This window comes from Drosophila santomea, chromosome 3L (genome assembly GCF_016746245.2).
Source record: "Drosophila santomea strain STO CAGO 1482 chromosome 3L, Prin_Dsan_1.1, whole genome shotgun sequence".
Lineage (NCBI taxonomy): Eukaryota > Metazoa > Arthropoda > Insecta > Diptera > Drosophilidae > Drosophila > Drosophila santomea.
The window spans coordinates 9,598,798-9,617,702 of record NC_053018.2 but is presented as its reverse complement, the minus strand read 5'-3'; the positions used below and the strand labels follow the sequence as shown (position 1 = coordinate 9,617,702).

At 44.8% G+C, this 18,905-nt stretch overlaps 3 protein-coding genes across 12 annotated transcripts in view; 1 reads left to right on the top strand and 2 right to left on the bottom strand.

Annotated features, from left to right (window-relative positions):
* LOC120447831 (supervillin) overlaps window positions 1-18,905 on the top strand; it is a 114,278-nt gene that overhangs the window by 83,456 nt on the left and 11,917 nt on the right. For all 10 annotated transcript variants that reach the window (XM_044005959.1, XM_039629419.2, XM_039629418.2 and 7 more), the window contains 2 exons: window positions 16,121-16,382; window positions 16,638-16,793. In XM_044005959.1, coding sequence (XP_043861894.1) covers window positions 16,121-16,382; window positions 16,638-16,793 — 418 coding nt within the window. The remainder of the gene's footprint in view (window positions 1-16,120; window positions 16,383-16,637; window positions 16,794-18,905) is intronic.
* LOC120447839 lies at window positions 5,455-6,526 on the bottom strand. Its single transcript, XM_039629444.2, has 2 exons — window positions 6,054-6,526; window positions 5,455-5,977 (listed from the first exon to the last, which is right to left on the bottom strand). The coding sequence occupies exons 1-2, from the start codon at window positions 6,465-6,467 to the stop codon at window positions 5,627-5,629; spliced, it is 765 nt and encodes a 254-aa protein (XP_039485378.1). The 5' UTR covers window positions 6,468-6,526; the 3' UTR covers window positions 5,455-5,626.
* On the bottom strand, window positions 7,130-9,532 carry LOC120447835 (probable cytochrome P450 4d20). The gene is made up of 5 exons (XM_039629439.2): window positions 9,161-9,532; window positions 8,713-9,099; window positions 8,339-8,408; window positions 8,070-8,266; window positions 7,130-8,002 (listed from the first exon to the last, which is right to left on the bottom strand). The coding sequence occupies exons 1-5, from the start codon at window positions 9,321-9,323 to the stop codon at window positions 7,293-7,295; spliced, it is 1,527 nt and encodes a 508-aa protein (XP_039485373.1). The 5' UTR covers window positions 9,324-9,532; the 3' UTR covers window positions 7,130-7,292.

Here is an 18,905-nt window from a genome sequence, read left to right as displayed (position 1 = left end):
GCCATTTGTCTAAGTGCATATGGCGACTTGGATCGGCTGGCATTAATTGAAAAATGCCGCCACCGCCGTCGCCGCGTGATCGAATGATGCATTATCAAGCGGAAAGCTCTGCTAAGCGGCTGAACCGATCCGATACGATGGGATTCCATAGCTATAACCATATAGCATATAAAGCCCATTCCCAGCCGATATCCCCGCCTCCGCCCCCGAATCGAGTGGAGAAACATTCCCATTTAGGGGCATGTTATTTGATGCTGCGCTTCGTGCTGGAGAATGCATTTCCAGATTACACAACCATTAAACTCACATAATTCCAAGGCACTGATCCATTAATTATGTTTTCGCTTCGGTTTGTTCTGCTCCCAACCACGGGGCTATAAATATTATTTTTATTGGAAAAAATCTGAGCCGCCACAGCATCGTCGTCGATTGATAAAGTTGTTCGCATCTGGGGAAGTCTTATGGGTCCTGGTACTGCAACCAATTCCCGATGCAATCGCGTTTGCCTTCCCAAAGTAAAGTTGTCGAAAATATTACACAATCGTTGGGCTCTAGTACATTGACTCCTTTCGGTTTAAACCGTGTTTACTTAGCTGCTTCTCTTTCTGGCCTTTTCACTATTACTTGCACAGCTGTTGTATCTGCATCTTTGTATCTGTGTGTTTCTGTATCGGAAAATGTATCTACCGCTGGCTGTTACTGTCAGTTTCAAATGCTCCGCTTCCTCAATTTGTCTGAGCAAGTGCTTTTGGGGCAAATTGGCCTGTGGCGTTGATTGACCAACTATCGTTTAATTGGACTTACTGTGGAGATAAACCCTTGATCGAGTGCATTATGAAACACATCTCCCACACTCGCAGCTCATTAAATACCCCATCCGTGCCCCCTCAGTTTTTGTGCCAGCTAATTTATGGCTCGTGGGCTCCAAAAACTTGAGATTTCGCAATTGAATTTGAATTACTTAAAAATACAAGCAAAAAAACGAACTAGAAAATCCACTGGCAGGAAGTGGCGAAACTCAAAAATTGGTTGCGTGGATATAGCTGACTTAATATGACTTTAATGAGGACTAATTGCCAACTGTTGCAGGCCATAGAAACGCTCCGAAAAGCTGTCGATCTCAGCAGTTTCTGGAGGAGATTCGAGAATTGGAAATTAAAATTTAATTACGAATGGTAGCTTTTTAATGTGTGTAGCTTATAGTACTCGATAGTCTTTATTAGTCATTTCAGAACATTTTATGTATAATAAATGCATTAGGCATTCGCAACAAAATGGCTATTCAATTGCATGCTCCATTCGCTGTACCTCCGATTTCCAGGCAGTTAGTGCTTATTTCATGAGTCATTTTTGGCCAGCGCATCACATCCTTTTATGCTCGGACGCCACCATAGTGACCATGGCCATAAATCTAGTCGGTTTTATGGCCAGAAGCGGAAACGTGAGTCGCCGCTTTGTGGGCGCATATTATATATTTTTAGGGCGCAGGAGCCGTAATAGATGCACTTAAACAGTCACTTCAACAATCCTAGACGGTGTTTTTCCGACATTGACTTTGACACTCGCGAAGTCAACAAACCCGCCAGGATAATATGCAAATCCCCGGGGCTCTTTAATTCCTCACTATTTGCATGCTGTCTTTGCTATGTTTGCATGCGCTGCCTGGCTGGCAAATAAAACTCATCAGGCCAGTTGACAACTCATTAGCTGGGGCATTCAAGGAGGGCTGGCTTTCTGGGTTGGATGTAGGAATACCGCGTCCTCCTTCGCGTCCCCGTACAATGAACTCATTTCGGACAAAGTTCTGGTCTGCAACGTGGATTCGTGGACTGGCATTCGCTACTTTTGTTGTCTGACAAGCGCTCATAAATCTGCAACTGCAGCTGGTCCTCATACTTGGAAAAATACTTGTGGTATTCTTGCGAGATTAATTACATGATTTTGCATCGAAAGAAAAGCTTAATCCCGAAATTAAATTGTGTTCATTAACTGCGTTTAATGCTGATGATACATCGATGTTTTTGTGATCTGTAAGTTGCGGCTTTCTGTTTGGAACTTCATACACACGCATTGCAATCTGGATTTTCTCTGTGTGCAGCTGCTTCCAGCGAATGCAAAGTGGAGGTGCCTCATCCCATGCCCACTGCCCTCGATCTGCTGCCCCCAGTCTCCAATTTCCCGACTCCATCTTCCAGCAGCTGAAAGCAACTCTTTGTGCTGGGCCTGCTGGTTTGGCTCCTTTGTCTGTCTGCCCTGTCATAGATATCATCATTGGGCATTTATTATTATTTCAGTCCTTCGGTTTGGCGCAGCATCTTCGTGTGCGCCTGGTTATTCAATTTCCTCTGTACGTAGTACGTACTACGTGGCCTGTACTTCAACTTCGGTTTCCTTGATATGCGAAGCTTTCAGGCCACTTGCTATCGCGTACTATCGATTTCTGGGCGACAGAGTGACAAACAATGGGCTGTTTTCCTTTGATATATTGAATTGCATTGTTTGGCCCTGGCTGTCAGTGCATTGCCATTTCCATTTCCACATCCATCTCCACCTGGAGCTGCAGCTCCCATCCAACTCCCAGACTCCCAGACCCCCAATCAACCCATCTTGGCTGTCGGTTGTCGACTGTCGCTTGTCAGTCAATCAATTAGACACCTGTTGCTCGGTGCTTAGGCTTCTACGCTAAAAAGCTAGACAGCTGACATTCACAGAGGAACTTCCATATGTCGATAAGTGAGCGCTATAAAAGTCACCAAAGTAAATATTTTCATTGATTTATTAAGAAGTTTTAAGCAACTTTTGAATATGGATTTCCTTGAAATGGGGAAAGTTAAGTTAATCAAATTATGTCTCTATAAAAGGTTTTATTTGGGATGTGAAGCAACTGAACAGGATTTGTATTTATTTAAAATCTTGTAAGTAGCGCACTCTCTCTAAACCAAAAGGGAAGCACTTCCTTTCCCAATTTCCGGCGATTTGAAGCCGCCATCTTCCATCTTCCATCGGCCATCATCAACAGCATCCTCTCGCCGTAAACTGTTAATCGATTATTAATGACTTTGGCGCAATTAAGTAACAAACAAAGCAAAAATCGCTTCATCGGGCAGCAACAACATGCCATTACCCATTAACAGGCGGCCCCACAAACTTGGCCAAGACATCAGGAAAAGGGGGGGGGCGGGGTGCCTGTGTGTTCACTGACAGTAAAAGTTGCAACTTGCTACGTGCAACTGGCAGCTTCAACAGCAACAGTAACAGCAAAAGGCGGCAAGTGCAGGCCAGGCTGCAAGGCAGAAATCTTAAGAAAATCAACATGCAAAACCAACAACAACTTACGCCTTAAAATGTGAAAATGCGAATGACCCGAATACACCGACACATAGATACACACCCATACAGCTGCGCTGAAATTGATAGCATACACGGCGCATGCGCAACACGCCAAAAAGCCTTAAAAGGCACCACAACCACAACTTCGATGACGACGGGCGACGATTTCCTTTTCTGCGCTTTCAGTTGTTGCTTTTTTCAGCTCCAGGCAAACTAGTTTTACGTACGGTTGGTTAAATACCCTGTACACGAACGGATGATAACAAGGGTATATTCAGCTGAGGAGCAATTAATGATGATAATACCTAAAGGATGCATAGTAGATAACCTTTAAGAGTTGTATGTTGTATCCTTTCACTTTTTGGGCATTTTCATCGTTTAATTTTAACCCATACGGGATATAATTAATTCGATAACTCATTTACTGAGTGCCACATATTTCCATGGCTTTTGTTTTTGGCGACAACGATGCCGCCATCGCACTTGCAACTTTTCCTTAATTGGCCAGTCTGTCAGTCGGCTTCGATTTTGGCATAAGCAATTTTCATTTATTTATGCAAAACATTCGCAAATATTTATTGAGCATTTTTCACTGGCGCTCTCACGTTGCATTAACACATTTCCCCCAATTTTCAGCCTGTGCCCCAATGAAAACGAAAAGTTCACGTTTTCGATCGTGGAAAACCCGTTTCGTTTGGTTATGCATAACGTTGACAAGCCTCAGATTTTCGTGCGGCATTTGTTTATTTATTTTTGTTCAGTTTTCGCCACGGCTGAGTGGCTCCAGAGTCTAGAGTCTCAGCCTGAATCTAAAGCTGTAGCTGTAGCTGGAGCTCAATGAAGCGCGTAAATTGTGCCGTCAATGTGGGTTAGGAATGGAGTTCTGCAGCTCACATGAGTAGGTGATTAATTCCTCGCATTTCAACATCGGCCGTATCGGATGAAAGCCGGTGCGGGAAATTTGCGCTGTTGAGTAATGGTGACCGGTGCTTGGTCAAATCAATTAAGTTTCAATGGAGTGCTTAAATTAATTAACTAAGCTTGCAACCGGGTGGCTGGTAGAAATTTGCCATGGCTTATAAATTGCAATCTTTATCACCTTAGCCACCGTAGCATAATTGCCACTCCCCTTTAAGCATTCCTTGGGATTTTCAACAGCAATTATCGGTACCCACGTCGTAAACACCCAACTACAAGTTGCATTTTAATTAGTTTCGCAGCAAAAGTAAATTAGAAATCCACTCCCCTTCGTCTGCAGTAAAACGCATCCAGATTGACGTAATCGCATTCCGGGAATTACACATAAGTGGCATACTGCTCCTCGGTTCTTCCAGCCGGTCCATAAAAAGCGTCCAGCGTCGAATGCCACGCCAATTGTGCTAATAAATGAGCCACTTGCTCTGGGCCCAACAGGTGTTTCGTCTATGGCCATGTCTTTGTCTTCCCCTGAATCTCGTTCTGTCTTTTTTCATTTTTTTTTTTTCTGCTCAAGCCCTAGAAGGCGGAGGCATTCACAGAGAAAAGCCGACTTGGCCATCGACTTAAAAGGGAAAGAAGCATAAAACAACAAAAACCCGAAAGCCATAAAGGCCATAAAAGCCAAACGTGTTCTTTTGATTGGTAAAAAGGGGCAGGGGATCGGGAATGGGGGATTGGGTATTGGCACCAAAGAGCGGCCAGATTCAATGGCCTATAGATATTCCGCAGTTTGGTCAGCTCTGTGCTCCTCCACTTTGATTTTGATTGCCATAAATGGCATAATAATTTTGCCTTTGTCTATCTCTTCGATCTCAAGATCTTGTTGAATTATTTCACATTTGGCCCATTATTGGCTCAAATAATTTCTTTATACGGGTTCATTAATCACAGCGTTTCCGTCTTGAGGTGTCGAAATCGGAAGAGCTGCTAGCTGCTTGAAAATCTTTTCTTCGGATCTCATTAATCATGCTCTAAACTTATGGTCATTCATACGCGAACGAGGTGTGTTTCAGCAGTTTCTAAGGAACTGAAGAGCATTCAAAAAATAGTTAAAGGTCAGCAATTTTAAAGCCCTTCCACTGGACACAAGTAAATTGAAAGGATATTCCTGTTCCTTGTCTAAATATTTTGCTAATTCCTTCTTCCTTGCCATTTGCGAAACTCAATCCTTCAACCCCTTTTGTGCAGGGTTAATTTATTTGCCAGAGGGTTGAATTTCGAGTTGGGCAAATATTTGCCCAAGGATTTTTTGCTTAAGGACGGCCCTGTCTTTAATTGCGAAGTTGCTTCTTGAAAAAGTTGTACACTTTGGTGGGCATTAGTTTAACAAATTCAATAGCTGCTTGAACTGATCCTCGACGTTTAAAGGGGTCTCGGTGGTGGTTGGTGCTTCGGTGGGTGCCTCGGTGGTCGTGGTTGTGGTGGTGCTGGTGCTCGTTGTGGAGGTCGTGGTTGTGGGCTTGGGCATGGGCTTCGGCTTAGCGCGGCCATCCAGACAGGCCTGCAGGTAGTTGTAGTTCTTGGCAGTGGACTCCACATAGTTCCGCTCCGCCCGCTGGCAGCACTGTCCATGACGCAGGTCCACCACGCGGTAGCGTTCCTCCAGCACGCTGGCCGACTCGGAGGCGTTTCCCGAGATGCTGTAGGTGGACACGGTGTTGTTGGAGCCCTGAAATGGTTAGGAATTCACAGTAGAAGAAAGTTTCTTTCATAGTTCATAGTTCGAAGTTCATGGTTCCACTCACCACATTGGCATGACACTTGAAGGATTCGAGGGTTCCGTTGATCTGGTTGCAAGCACTGAGCTCGCTGCAAACTCTGTTGGATGAAAGTCGAATGGTCCTGCGAGTGGCCAGGAAGTCGGAATCGATGCCCCTCCTGGACTCCGCTGCCGCATTGTAGCAGCTGGTGTAGTTGGCACTATACAGCTCCGCGATCAGGTTCGATTCACCGATGTAGCCACCGAAACATGCCACCGATGCGAAGGGATCTCTCTGCGTCACTCGCGAACTGAGGAACAAACGGGTGAGCCCATCCTGGGTGGGCAGACCCACGTAGGGTGGCAATGGTCTGCTGACTCCCTCCGCAGGAGACACAACCAATAAACCGATCACGGCCAGCGAGGCCAGCACTTGCACGGATGAAATCTCGGGACACATTGCAGATATTCAGTATTCACCATTCACCGGAGACAGAAGCTCTTTTGACGCACTGCCTCCGACGGAGAGCTCTTTTATATGCACACCCGATGCTGCTGACAGGCGCGGTGATAAGAATGTTATGTGATTTCCTTTCGCGATGCTCTTATCTGTTTTGCAAAACTTTTCTATTGCCTTGGCGCATTATCTTCTGGCCAATGATAAACCATAGATAAACACCAGGCTGCTGTATTGCTTGAATTGGGATCTCGTCCAATTTACGGCTTCCGCGAAGTGCATTTCTTTTTCCATTTACAACCCCGATTCATCTTTTATATGACGTTGGAGAGCATTTTCGAATCGCCGTGACTAACTTACCATGGTGTGAACGCTTTCTAAGTAGCTGGTTAATATTGGCCGTAGGTAAATACAGTATTTTACGTTGATAAACTCGGGATTCTTTATGGCGCGCCACGCTCATCCGCTGGGCAAATACACTTTGTTTGGGGGCCTAATTTTATAATCTCCGCAAATATTGGAACACTGTTTGTGGCTAAGCTCGGAGAGTCGCATTGCGATTAATTGGTTGTAATGGAAGGTGGATGAGTAAGTGACTATTAATAGTGTTTATCCCTGAGTTATTAAGTAAATGGCATATTTATACGCAATAAAATACGGTTCCATTTAGAATTAGTCTTTACTTAATAGGTATTTAACAATCAACAGCGTTATAAGTATTCAATGATTATATAATAATGCTTTAATACTATGTATCGCAAACATCCCAGTTACCTTTAACCGAAACCCCAATGCAATTGGAAACTAAAAAACTAGATCTGGATAGATCTACGACTTTCTGGGCCTGAGACCCACATTTATGCCCGAAGCTGAGCGCAGGATGAAGTTCAGCATGGGCTTGAGCTCCTCTCCGAGGGGCAGCAGTTCATAGAACCTGAGGACCTTGCTGATCAGGGCCTTCATTTCCAGAACGGCAAACTTCTGGCCAATGCAGTTCTTGGGTCCAGCACTGAAGGGCACATAGGCAAAGGTGTCGTGGCCCTGCTCTTCGCCATCCAAGAAACGCTCGGGCTTGAAGCTGAGTGGATCTGGGAAGTAATCCGGATCCCGATGGGCATAGTAGAGAGCCATATAGATGCTTGTGTCCGCGGCAATGGTCTTGTTTCCGATCTTCAGCTCCTTCTGTGTGTGCCTGCCAACCGCGGGAACTGGTGGATACAATCGCATGGTCTCCTTGATCACGCATTCCAGGTACTTGAGGTCCTGTAGCTGGGCTTGGGTCACTGGAGCGGAGGGATCGGGGCCCAGAATGCGCTGCAACTCCTCGTAGATGCGCTGCTGAACCTCGGGATGCCTGGCGATGGCGTAGAGGGCATGGGACACACCACTGCTGGTGGTGTCATCGCCCTCGAACATGAAGGTGTCCACCTCCTCGCGTATATCCGCATCGGACAGCGGCTGATTGTCGATGCTCGACTGCAGCAGGATGTCCAGCAGTGCCATCTGCGACTTGCTACCGATCTCGGCATCGCCCAGACCTGCAAGAGATTAGGCAAAAGTCAGTGATGACATATGACTTCCTCCTGGTGACTCAGCTGCACCCACTCAGCGGTCGGTAGGTGCCGTCGGCCTTAGCCCGCCGCACGGCTTCTCGCCGCTCGCGGATGACCTTGTCGGTGAAGTCGTGCATGACGCGGATATCGCTCAGCAGTTGGCGGTGCAGCCAAGGTGCCGCCAGTGGGAACAGCCAGTTGTAGCGCCTCGAGAACCTGAACATGCGATCCGGTTGGATATAGACCACACTACAGGGAGTGGAAGTGGGTGGAAAGTGTTAGCAGAATTTCAGTTGATTATATGTTCATTGTAATGCCCACCTCTTCAGCGCTTTGATGTAGGGAAAATCGGGGTCGTTCTGGGCATTCACCTGGACTCCCATGGCAGCCTCTGCAAAGAGGTGAAATAAATCAATACTGAATATAAGCATGTAGTTTAGTATAATAAATGGGACTCGAACCGCATATATTGGTTATCCTTCAAGCTCAATATAGACCTTTCTACGTCGGTCCAAACTTTTTAAGACAGTCACGATAATTGTTTTAATTAATCAAAAACAAATAAATAAATATAAAAATAAATCATATCCAGTAAACAAAACCAATTCTCAGAATTCCAGCGTGATTTATTTAAAAGTCAAGTCTAATGTGTTTTAATTGAAGTTGTAAAATATCTTAATCTCTTCGCGACTCACCTGTTATCACGTCAAGAGCCGCCAGTGACACGTGCTTGAGCATATCCACCGTTGTCTTACCATCGGCCACCTTCCTCAGATTGTCCACCATGACCCCACTATTTCGATCCATGATCTCCACATAGTGTTCGAGGACCTTGAAGTGAAATGCGTTGGTGAAAATCTTCCTTCTGGCATGCCATTTTCGACCCGTGCTAACGAGAAGTCCATCGTTTAGGAACGGTCGTAGAAATTCGTACAGTTGACCCTTTGCCAGGAGCGTGGTGCTGCTCAAGATGGTCTCAAAATACTTGAGGTCCTTCGTGTAGACCAGGGACTCCCCCAGGATCCAAAAACGGAAGGTCTTGCCATACTGATCGAACTGTTCGCCCACCCAGGCGATAATGTCTGAAAGGTTGAATAGTTTTCGTGTTTAAACAATATTACTTTCTCGTTCTATGGAACTCACTCTCCGCTCCCAAGTGAAGAGCCTGTAATCCACAGCCCAGGATCGGCAGAGAAAGGGGTCCTGGGATACCAGACTTTTCGAAGGCGAGGACTCGATGGCGCTTGCGTCCAAAGTCCCAGGTGAGGAGCAAGATCAGAGCTGCTGTGATCAGGGTCAGCCACATGTTTGCTACTGTTGTTGTTGATGACCTTTTGGGGGTGATTAAATCCGCGAATTAGCCCCGAATCGGTTCAGAGTTGGCTGTGTTTTTATTCGGTTTCACTTTTTGCGTTGTTGATGCCGCTGCCTTTGTAGATCAACTGTTTGGGCCGAGCGATGATAACCGGCCGCTTGACCAGCCAAGCGCAATTTCAGTTTTTAAAACTATATATATTCTCTGTACAATCGGGTTCTCTGGCTCTCAGCACGTTGCTCTCCGGGCAACTGGTTTTGTTTGAAACATATGAGTCGTGTTTAGATTATGAGTCCGAGTGTTGCAAGTCTCCGTATGCGATTCGCATTCAAAGCGGGCTTTTTGTTCTGACAGATAGTCAAAGTGACCATGTCGACTGAGCAAGTGCTGATATTGAAAGTGTAAAGTGTACATACAGTAAGCTTTCGATGCAGTGAAATACAATTAGTGTCCTAATTTATCAGTATCAGTTTAAATGTGTGCTGAAATTCCAGTTTTGCTAAGTAGTTACCAAAGTAAACTCAATTATTTATAAAGCCATTGCAAAAAGTTGTCCACTATTTCGTTAGGTTATTGTACTCGTTCATTGTGCAGTACATTGTTGCCTACTAAAAATGCAGCACGTTTTCTAATTTGCCTTGTAATCCAAAGTAAATTACTGAGCTTTTATAACCCCAAGCCAAACACTTTTAAATCGAGCACAGTGTGTGAAGTTGCCGATCGAGTAAAAGGCTCACACCTCAATTCTGTCGAGTAATTAAAGGTAAATTTATGCACCCGAACAAGCCCTCGAAAATAGCAAATTCGCGACTTGGCGACATGCAGGGCACCCAGGAAACGGTAGCATCTTCCGATGAGCAGAACAAGACACTTGACAAGCCACCAGTCCCAGCCCTCCACTTCCTCAGTCCATCGCACCTCACCTTCCCCGCCAGAAAACAGAAAAACAGCTGTGACAATCGGAGCGCGGCGACAAGACACGAGACCAGACCTCAAGACTACACTGGCGAAAACGGGTAGTGATAATAACAAAGCGCATTAAGAGGAGATTTATCTCTTATTTGATAGAAAAATATTTTATAGAGACTGCCAAACAGTATCAGTATGTGTCCGCAATGATCCATGTCTTATTTCCTAAAATATGAAATTGTTTTCATGGTTATAAGGATTATTTTTGATTACCATTAGCAAAAGTGGTTTTCTTCGAGTGTAAGAGGTCTCCAGTTGAATGGACTGCGATTGCTGCTCGTAGTTCTGGTTGCCGTTGTTCCCGGTTAACTCGTTGAACCTGGCGGCAGAGTTCATTGGAGTCGAAGTAGATGAGTAGAAGACCGGGCTGAGGGCATGGGCTCGGAGGCATTGAGATATGGGCGAGGCGAAGTCGACGGAACACCGGAGCACAAGAGACAGTCGTAGCAAGTACATTCACTTGGCGGTCAATTAAGGCACTCGGATGACATCCGCACATGTTCCGCCGACATGGTCGTGGGCCTGGCCAGAAAACAAAACAAGTTATCAAAACGTCGAAAAGCCCGAAAGAAGTTTACCTTTTTCCGCGACGATGACGCTCTTCCTCTGACGCCAGCCGAACGGTAAATGGGAGCGTCACATCAATCTATATATATATCTATATATATATATATAAATATGTGTGTATCTGTTCCATAGAAGATACCAGATATAAGCAGAAAGAAAAGCAAACAGTCGGCCAAATTGTAGACCATCTGAAAAACGTCGACTCACTTTATTCCCAGGGAAACTGAAGCGGCGAGCGTAAGAATTTCATGGTGAAGTAATAGAGGTAATTATGCGGGTCCCAGAGTTGGGAAAAATGTAGGAAAACTCAATCAATAAGTGCACGCCCATCGGCAAGACCGGGAAAAAGCCGTGACAGGCACGTAGTGCCCACAACGCCAATGAAAAATGGATTTCCCCGCCCCCAATGGCATTCATTTAGAGCTGCATCCCAGATCTTAACCAGCTGTAAGTGGGATTCGAGGAAACTCCTTTGTCTGGCCAGGCCAAAAAACGCATGTTTCCTGCTTCCGCTGCAGTCAAAACACGGAGTCACTCAACTGTCATCTACCCATGGCCCCGACTCCTGACTCCCAAAAAACCACCCAATCTCCCCCAGATTCAACACCCCCATCTATACCCATTGGCAGCGAACAAAGAGCCAAAGAGCTGAGTTTTGTTTTGACGCATTTTCGGCGTTGCCCCGGCAACCGGCAAACCGAGGAAGCAAAAGAATAACACGTCTGGGGATCCCCCAGTGGGTGGGGCTCTCGGCGGTGGATGGGGCTGCTCACTGGAGGGTTGCTTCTGCCGACAGCACGTGTCTGGGATACTGCGCCTGCTCGTGGAAAAGCACAAAAGCAGCTGATTGCAGGAGTTGCTCAACAAAGTTGCGAAGGCAAATGTTGCCAAGTGTTAACCCCAGAAAGGTTGAAGGTCTAAAAACTACAAATCTAACTTATTATTCTGTATCTTTAATCTGTATCTTTTGTGCAAGAATCTGCAAAATGCGAGATATTAGCTAAACATCTTTGTGCTGAGTTGTAGTGCAAACCATTGCCAAATTTCGATTTCACAAAGGCAAGCTAAAAGTCGCGACACCTTGAACTTGAGGTGAAATTGTAGCTTTTGGCTCAGAGTAACAATTAAGCAAAATTTTCAGCGGGACGAGTAAGCAAAACTGCTGAACAAAAGGCCCGAGAGTTGGTAACTATTTTTAAACCTTCCACTGGGTCGGCCTAATGAAATGTCGAATGGCCAGACAAAAGAGCCAAGCAGCCCAGGTAAAAAAGCAAAAATAAAAAGCGAAAAAGCTGTAAGCCCATGTTGACGTCGTAATTTTGCATCATTACCACCGCCTTCAACTGCTCTCCTCCGCCAACTTGAAAAGCGAGCAAACTGCGGCGTGGGAAAGTCAACCCGACGCGATCTTGAATCTGGCCAACTATGGGATCTGGGATCTCCGATCTTGGATCTTGCATCTCGCGTCTCGGATCACTGAGATCTCCGCTTATTGTCCGGATCTTCCATTACCTTTCATTGCTCTCAGCAACCTGGCTTGGCGCCTTCGTGGGTAATTGTCACTCTTTCGGCTGCCAAATTCGCTGCTCTTGGAACTTTTGCGAGTCCCATTCGCTTTCAGCCATAAATCATTGCATAAGTCAATTTCTGCTTACCTGTTGATTTATATGACGCGATACATTACCGGCAATTCACCTGAGTTTCATATGGCTGCACTGGCAAAAAAGAGTTGCTAAACATAACTTGAGATCATATTAAACCAATATCAATGGCTAATAGTCACAAGGTATTAATTAATTAATTAACATTAATGTATTCGAATAAGGAGGTAATCTAGGGTTTGCATCCCAATTAAGGCGCCGTAAGGCAAAAAGTAAGAAGTTCTTTTGAACCGATTCAATGCGGTCCGAGTAAACTTCATATTGTGGACTCCAAACAGGTGATCCATACTCGAGGATCGGACGGACTAGAGAAATAAATAATGTTTTGGTCGAGTAAGGATCATCAAATTCCTTTGACCACCGTTTTATAAAACCAAGCACACCCCTGGCCTAATTGACAATAGACGAAATATGGTCTAAAAAATTTAAGTTTAGGGTCCAGAAGAACACCAAGATCATCAACATGTGTTATTCTGTCCAAAGAGCAGCCACTTAAAGTGTAAGTTGCGTGCATTGAGTTGGCACGACAAAAGGTCATAACTTTACACTTAGAGCCATTTAAGTTTAATACGTTATCACGGCACCAGGTTTGAAAGCAATCTAGATCGGATTGTTTATTAACTTAAAAAAAGTTTAACACAATTTAAATGATAATTGTAGATTTTTCTGAGTGCTGCCACACGATCCAACTCGATGGCCTGCCTGATATCATTTTGCGGTTTGCCATCAAGTCAGATGCTTCTGTTGGGAATATATCATATTTTAGTATTATTGCGAGTTATTATTATTTTTACTTATTCAGCCTCAAGTGCGGCTGTAACCTTGCTGAAAACCGCTCAAACTCAAACAGTTGTCAGGGCCATTGATTTATTGTTGCCTTTAAATCGTTTATCTCGAACCGGGTACTTGACATAGAGACAATGACAGAGACCCTCTAGGAACGGATAGTTTGCATTGATCGCCATTGCGAGTGCAGCAGGCTCTGTCTTCGTATAATTTATGTGAGGTATTTTTGCATACATTTTCAACACCTTGAGTGAATCTGTGGGTTTACAACTCCATTAGAGATCTCATTCCGTGTGAGGGCCTCATAAAGCCAAGGCTTGGTGGCGTGCCATTTTTTATGCCGCGCCAAATAGTTTATAAAACAATTCATTTTGTTATATCATTAAGTCCCCATAAACCATAAGACGCTGCTGCTGCCGCATTGCCAAACTGATCGCGTGATCACTCTCAGTCTCGGTTCACATTCACTTTTGGGCAAAAGAAAGAAATTTCAATTTTAATTACCGCACCAGGTAATTCAATTACAAAACGCAAGTGAGCTGAGCAAGTGGACTGCTGATCAACGATCCCTGCAATGGCTTCTAATTATATGCAGAAGCGTCTCAATTCCATGGAAACTGAGCTCCCAGCTGTCAGGCGTGTGGAATGGAGGTGGTATCGCCTGGCTTTTCATATATATATATCTTCTGGGTGTGCCTCAGCATGTCCATTCACCGCCACCGCACCCAGGAGTTTGGCACTCAAACTAATTGCTTGCTAAACGCTTTCCAAAGGGCAATTACTGCACTAAAAACTATAGCTATCGACTGTGGACACAGAAGAAGTTCATGTCCCGCGGAGCCACTCGCGTGTCTGCCCTCTGACCTATGGCTCCTGGCCAGAGATACTCCCCAGTCCCAGTCCCAATCTCACTCCACCTCCATCGCGTCTGCAATTTCAGCCATTATTCCATTAGCCAGGCTTTTACTTTGATTTCACGTCTCAGCAGTTGTGGCTAAACTTTGAACTTTACCAATGCCATTTTCCATGCGGTTATGCATGGTAATTGAAATCGAGTTTGATTTGAGTTTCAATTGAAGTTTTTTGTTTAGAGATGTATGCGTACTAATACAGTTTCCATATTAACATTTCTAACAGTCTTCAGATATGGCTTATATTATATAATTCATCTAATATACTTTCCTTCTGAGTGAATAGAAAATATTTCCAAATCTTCCTTGGTTTTCTGAAGTACCATATAATGTGATATTATCTCCTGCACAGATTAACACGATCAGCAAACAGTGGACACTTTGTCCGACCTTTTAGGTAGATGAGGTCCGAAAACCCAGCACCTGGTCAGTGTTTGCCTGTCGCGAGTTTGTCAAAATTGTTCCAAATCAATATGCAATTTAGCTGTCAGCAGTTTGGCTGTTTGTTTACCTGCCGCAGGTTCGCAGGTGCCGAGCCTCGACGGGATTGGGATTGGGACTCAGATGGGTGCACGGTATACCTAAGTGTACTGGGGCCCAGTCTATGTGGCCTGCTCATTCGTCTTTGTTCGCTCGTCGCGTGCAGTTCGCTTTTCAATCGCTTTTCCAGTGCTCCTCGGAGTAAAGAAACCACGTGCAGAGTTTTTCCAAATGTGAGTGCGCACTGCCATTGCCAAATCGAAATCCAAACAAGTTCTTAGCGGTTTCTGAATGCCGCCTGTCGTGGCGAATAACCCGTGACATATATAAATGCCGGGCTCATTTCGTTGGGGTTTTTGAATTCCGGCCGACTTTGACTCACGCTGCGAGATATTTCTTAAGGCGGTCAGAATCCAGCAATCAAAATGTACCGAATCGTGTCCGGTGACTAATAAGTGTCTGGTCAGAAGATTATGAAAAATCTCCGAGTCGTTCTTAACGGTGCCGCTCAAAAAAAAAACAGTGAATTTACAAGGCGGTTTCCATTCGATACAGATAGAATCTTGTTTTGCTGAGACAAAGCCCAGCTGTTGATCAATGGAAGTGCTGAATGAAATCTGCGGGAAAATAATAACGATTCCAATGAATTGTGTTGTGCCCCTACGAGTAGTTGCAATTTGTTTTATTGACAAAACGTAAATCCAATAATTCTATAAACTGGCATAAGAATAGTTTCCTTAGCTAAGTTTTGAATAATACAGCCATATTTTCCAACAACTTCCAACGTCGTACATGCTTTAAAATGACAGTGTGTACAAGGAAAAAAGAGGATAATCCCCTGAGCCATGCAATCAACTTGTCTCATTAACCGCCCGCGGTTTTTTAACGTCAATGTCTGACGCCAATAAAAATGAGATCCAGCCATAACAATAACCGATCCGACGACCATTTGCAGAAGAAGAAAATGCCATTTGCCATTTGTGAGGAAAATCGCTGCCCAGCGCCTAATAAAATCCATGGTCCATGGATGGTCCCCTATTAAAGGAGAAAGTTGCTTTGCCTCGGCCGCAGAGGAGGGCAAAAAAAATCTGAGCAGAAATAAAAGGCCGAGTGACTGTCGATCGCTTCCTGGGCATTCTATTCGAAGGGGGACGACGTTCGAATAAGGCGGCTTACCTCGTTCATTAGTGGCCGGGAAAATGCCATGTCACGAGTTTCCTATTAAGATGGGGGAAAATGGGAACGGATTGTGGAATCCATTGAGGAAAACGCACGTTTTCAGTAACTCCTCCATGCATTCGCAACTGCACTCGAAGCTCCTTATCTCATATCTCATGGATTCGCACCTTAATTGCCACACTTTATGCACACTTTTAACGATCTATCTGTAACTGTATGTATCTTTCTCTTGCAGCAATCTGGTTGCGAAAAGCAAAAGTCACTCGGGCATAGCAGCACCCATCGGCCTTGTCCCCCAGCTACCACCACTTCCCCTCGGCGGCGGCTTCGTTAAGTTGCGTCATGTAGCCAAGGAGGAGGATACCAGTAGCAGCAGCACCACATCCTCCGCCAAGGAATCGCCAGATAAGAAGGATCTCAACCAGGAGCAGGCAGAAGCTTCGGGAGACTCATCGCAGCCACAGTTTCTTCAAGGCGTCCAACGATCATCAACCGAGGTGAGTGTGGTATTCATAATCATAGGTCTGCTTTCAGATTCATTGAGTAAAAATATTCCTGCTATTGTAGTTATCTATATTTGATAAGCATTGCTCAGTCAGAGTCAAGAATGAATCAAACACCTTGTCAGTTTCCCCTTGGATAATTTCAATACAGAACCAACCCCTCTAATTGTATCTGACCCAGTGTCAATTAAACCGATTCACGTGTGAGCTGATGCCAACCATTCATTATCCATTTATCCATTTATCCAGGTCATGGGCCCCGATCAGCGGTCTTTGGTGATTTCGAAGACCGGCTCCATTGCGGAGCGTTTGGCGGCACTCCACAAAAGTGGCGAGGACGACTGGAAGAAGCGCATCTCGAAGCGCGACGAAGTCGACGATGTGCACCGTGAAAACTTCGTAAACGTGAGTAACCACCACTTGTATCTTGTATCTGCAATCTTGAATATGGAGTATGTAGTGTCAATGGTTAAGCTGCAATGCATGCGGTGGTCTGCTGTGGACCGCAACGAAGCCGATCTCGATCTCGATCGCAATTGCGTGAAAATGGTTTCCTTATTGCTAATCGTTTTGTTTATTAACGTTGTTGTTGTTGCACTTTTCTCTGCAATTTCTGCAATGTGCCCGTTGTTCGTGCAATGCCAACTGAGCGTTAAACCTGACGGCAATGACATAATAATGCGAAAAGTGCAAGTGATACCGATCGCGGAGGGTTGAGGATGTGGATGGTGGTGTTATCTGCTTGATGTGTGTGACTTACATCCAAAGGGGGATGAGGGAGTGACGTAATTGGAGTGTGTTTCGCGATAAGGTGTCTTGCTGAGAACTGTGTGCATATATTATTATAATGAATAATCAGAATGGATAATAAAGCCAAGAGCAGGCCGCTCTAAACTCACCTAAATACCTGTAAACTGACTCACCGATGCTAAAATGGAGTATTCGATAAGAAACTTAAACACTAACATCGCAATTTCTTATAATTTATTGCTAAGAAATTTATCTGTTTATTGTTTAAGCGTATTCTAAATTTAATTCTTAGTTTTACAATATATTTTCCAGTCTTACTTGATAATTTTACATTACGTATACGTCCTGTATTCTACATGTCGTATACACAAAAACGTTGCATACATTCAGGCATAGCGCCACCACTCGCGTAAAACGGCGTATGTGACTCCCGCAAAAAGTATTGCATACTTTTACGGGTAGCGCAGCCCAACTTTGCATTGATTTTCAAATGAAAACGAACTTGTGCACCTTTTTTTGGGTGAAGTGCAAGTTTGGCAAGTTTGTGGTTTTCACTAGCCAACCCAAGAGCTTCGCCTGCTCTTGCCTTATTATTTATGGGCATGAGCACTTTGCGGCTGCTATCAGGCCTGGTTTAAAATCCGATTCCGTTTGGACTGTCAATTGGCCGAACCATTGAAAATTGCCGCTGGCTTTTGGCGAGACATGAAGTTTAGTGAACTCTTTCTAGTAAACGGTTACTTCTGGTTCATAATTATGCGGGCACTCTTCGCCCGCCCTTTTCGCGCCTCCCCCCCAAAGTAGTCCCCGAAGTAATCACACTTAATTACTGGGACTCCGCCTCCCTATACGAGTTTATATATGTATATATATATAGTGCCCACCATCCCAACGTCTGTTGGGAGAGAGAAATTGTGAGGAAATCGTGTCAGAGCGATCTTCTGACCCACACACCAAACAAAATGCATATTATATTCCCCACTCTCGAGCGAAATGAGTTTTCAAGTGCTGTCGCTTTTGTTATTGTTGTCGTTGCTACAGCTGTTACTGTTTTGGGTTCCCTATTTTCATGGTGGCTCACTCAGTGCACTGAGAGAAAGAACTGTGTCTTCCTCTTGCGAGACTTGTATCAACATTACATTGTCTTATGAATATTACAAAATATTAATTTCTGTGTGGGACAAGGTCAATGTGCAGAGCATACTAAATATATTTAGAAACGATACATCGATCTGAAAGGGAGTGCCCGTTTGGCTTACTCTCCACCCCAAAGTTCTACCCTCATTTTCCGCCCCACGACACTTGACGCCCATTATAGTACAATTTATTAATAATTAAGATGAATTTCTGTTTTCTCTGCTCTGATGGGTGCGAGACACTCGAATTCATGCGCTGTTTGGCAGACGTCCCAGGTGGCGTATGCGCAATTAGTCTGCCCAACTCTTTGACGCAGTCCCCAAGCGCGTGTCAAGGCAGAAAGAAATCTTTGTAATTTAGCACAATTTATCAGGCCACGATCGCAGAAAGCCAGCGAGCCAAGGAGCCAACGAGCGGAGCAAATGAAAATGCGCATAATAATGAAGGGCTCGCCGGAGTGCAGCATCCAGTATACAGCATTCAGAATACAGCATCCAGAACACAGCATCCAGAACACAGCATCCAGAATATAGCATCTAGAATACAGCATCTAGCATCCAGCATATAGCTTCAGCATCCAGGAGTTTCGGTTCCAACAGGGCAGCTAAGAATATATAGACAGTGTCTAGT

Bases quoted from the DNA above. Each gene is read 5' to 3' on its own strand.
- LOC120447839 (XM_039629444.2), bottom strand. From the start codon at position 6,467: ATGTGTCCCGAGATTTCATCCGTGCAAGTGCTGGCCTCGCTGGCCGTG. The intron at 5,978-6,053 runs GTGAGTGGAACC...TAACCATTTCAG, and splicing joins TCAAGTGTCATGCCAATGTG to GGCTCCAACAACACCGTGTC.
- LOC120447835 (XM_039629439.2), bottom strand. From the start codon at position 9,323: ATGTGGCTGACCCTGATCACAGCAGCTCTGATCTTGCTCCTCACCTGG. The intron at 9,100-9,160 runs GTGAGTTCCATA...TCAACCTTTCAG, and splicing joins TCTTCACTTGGGAGCGGAGA to ACATTATCGCCTGGGTGGGC. The intron at 8,409-8,712 runs GTGAGTCGCGAA...ACCTCTTTGCAG, and splicing joins GGCTCTTGACGTGATAACAG to AGGCTGCCATGGGAGTCCAG.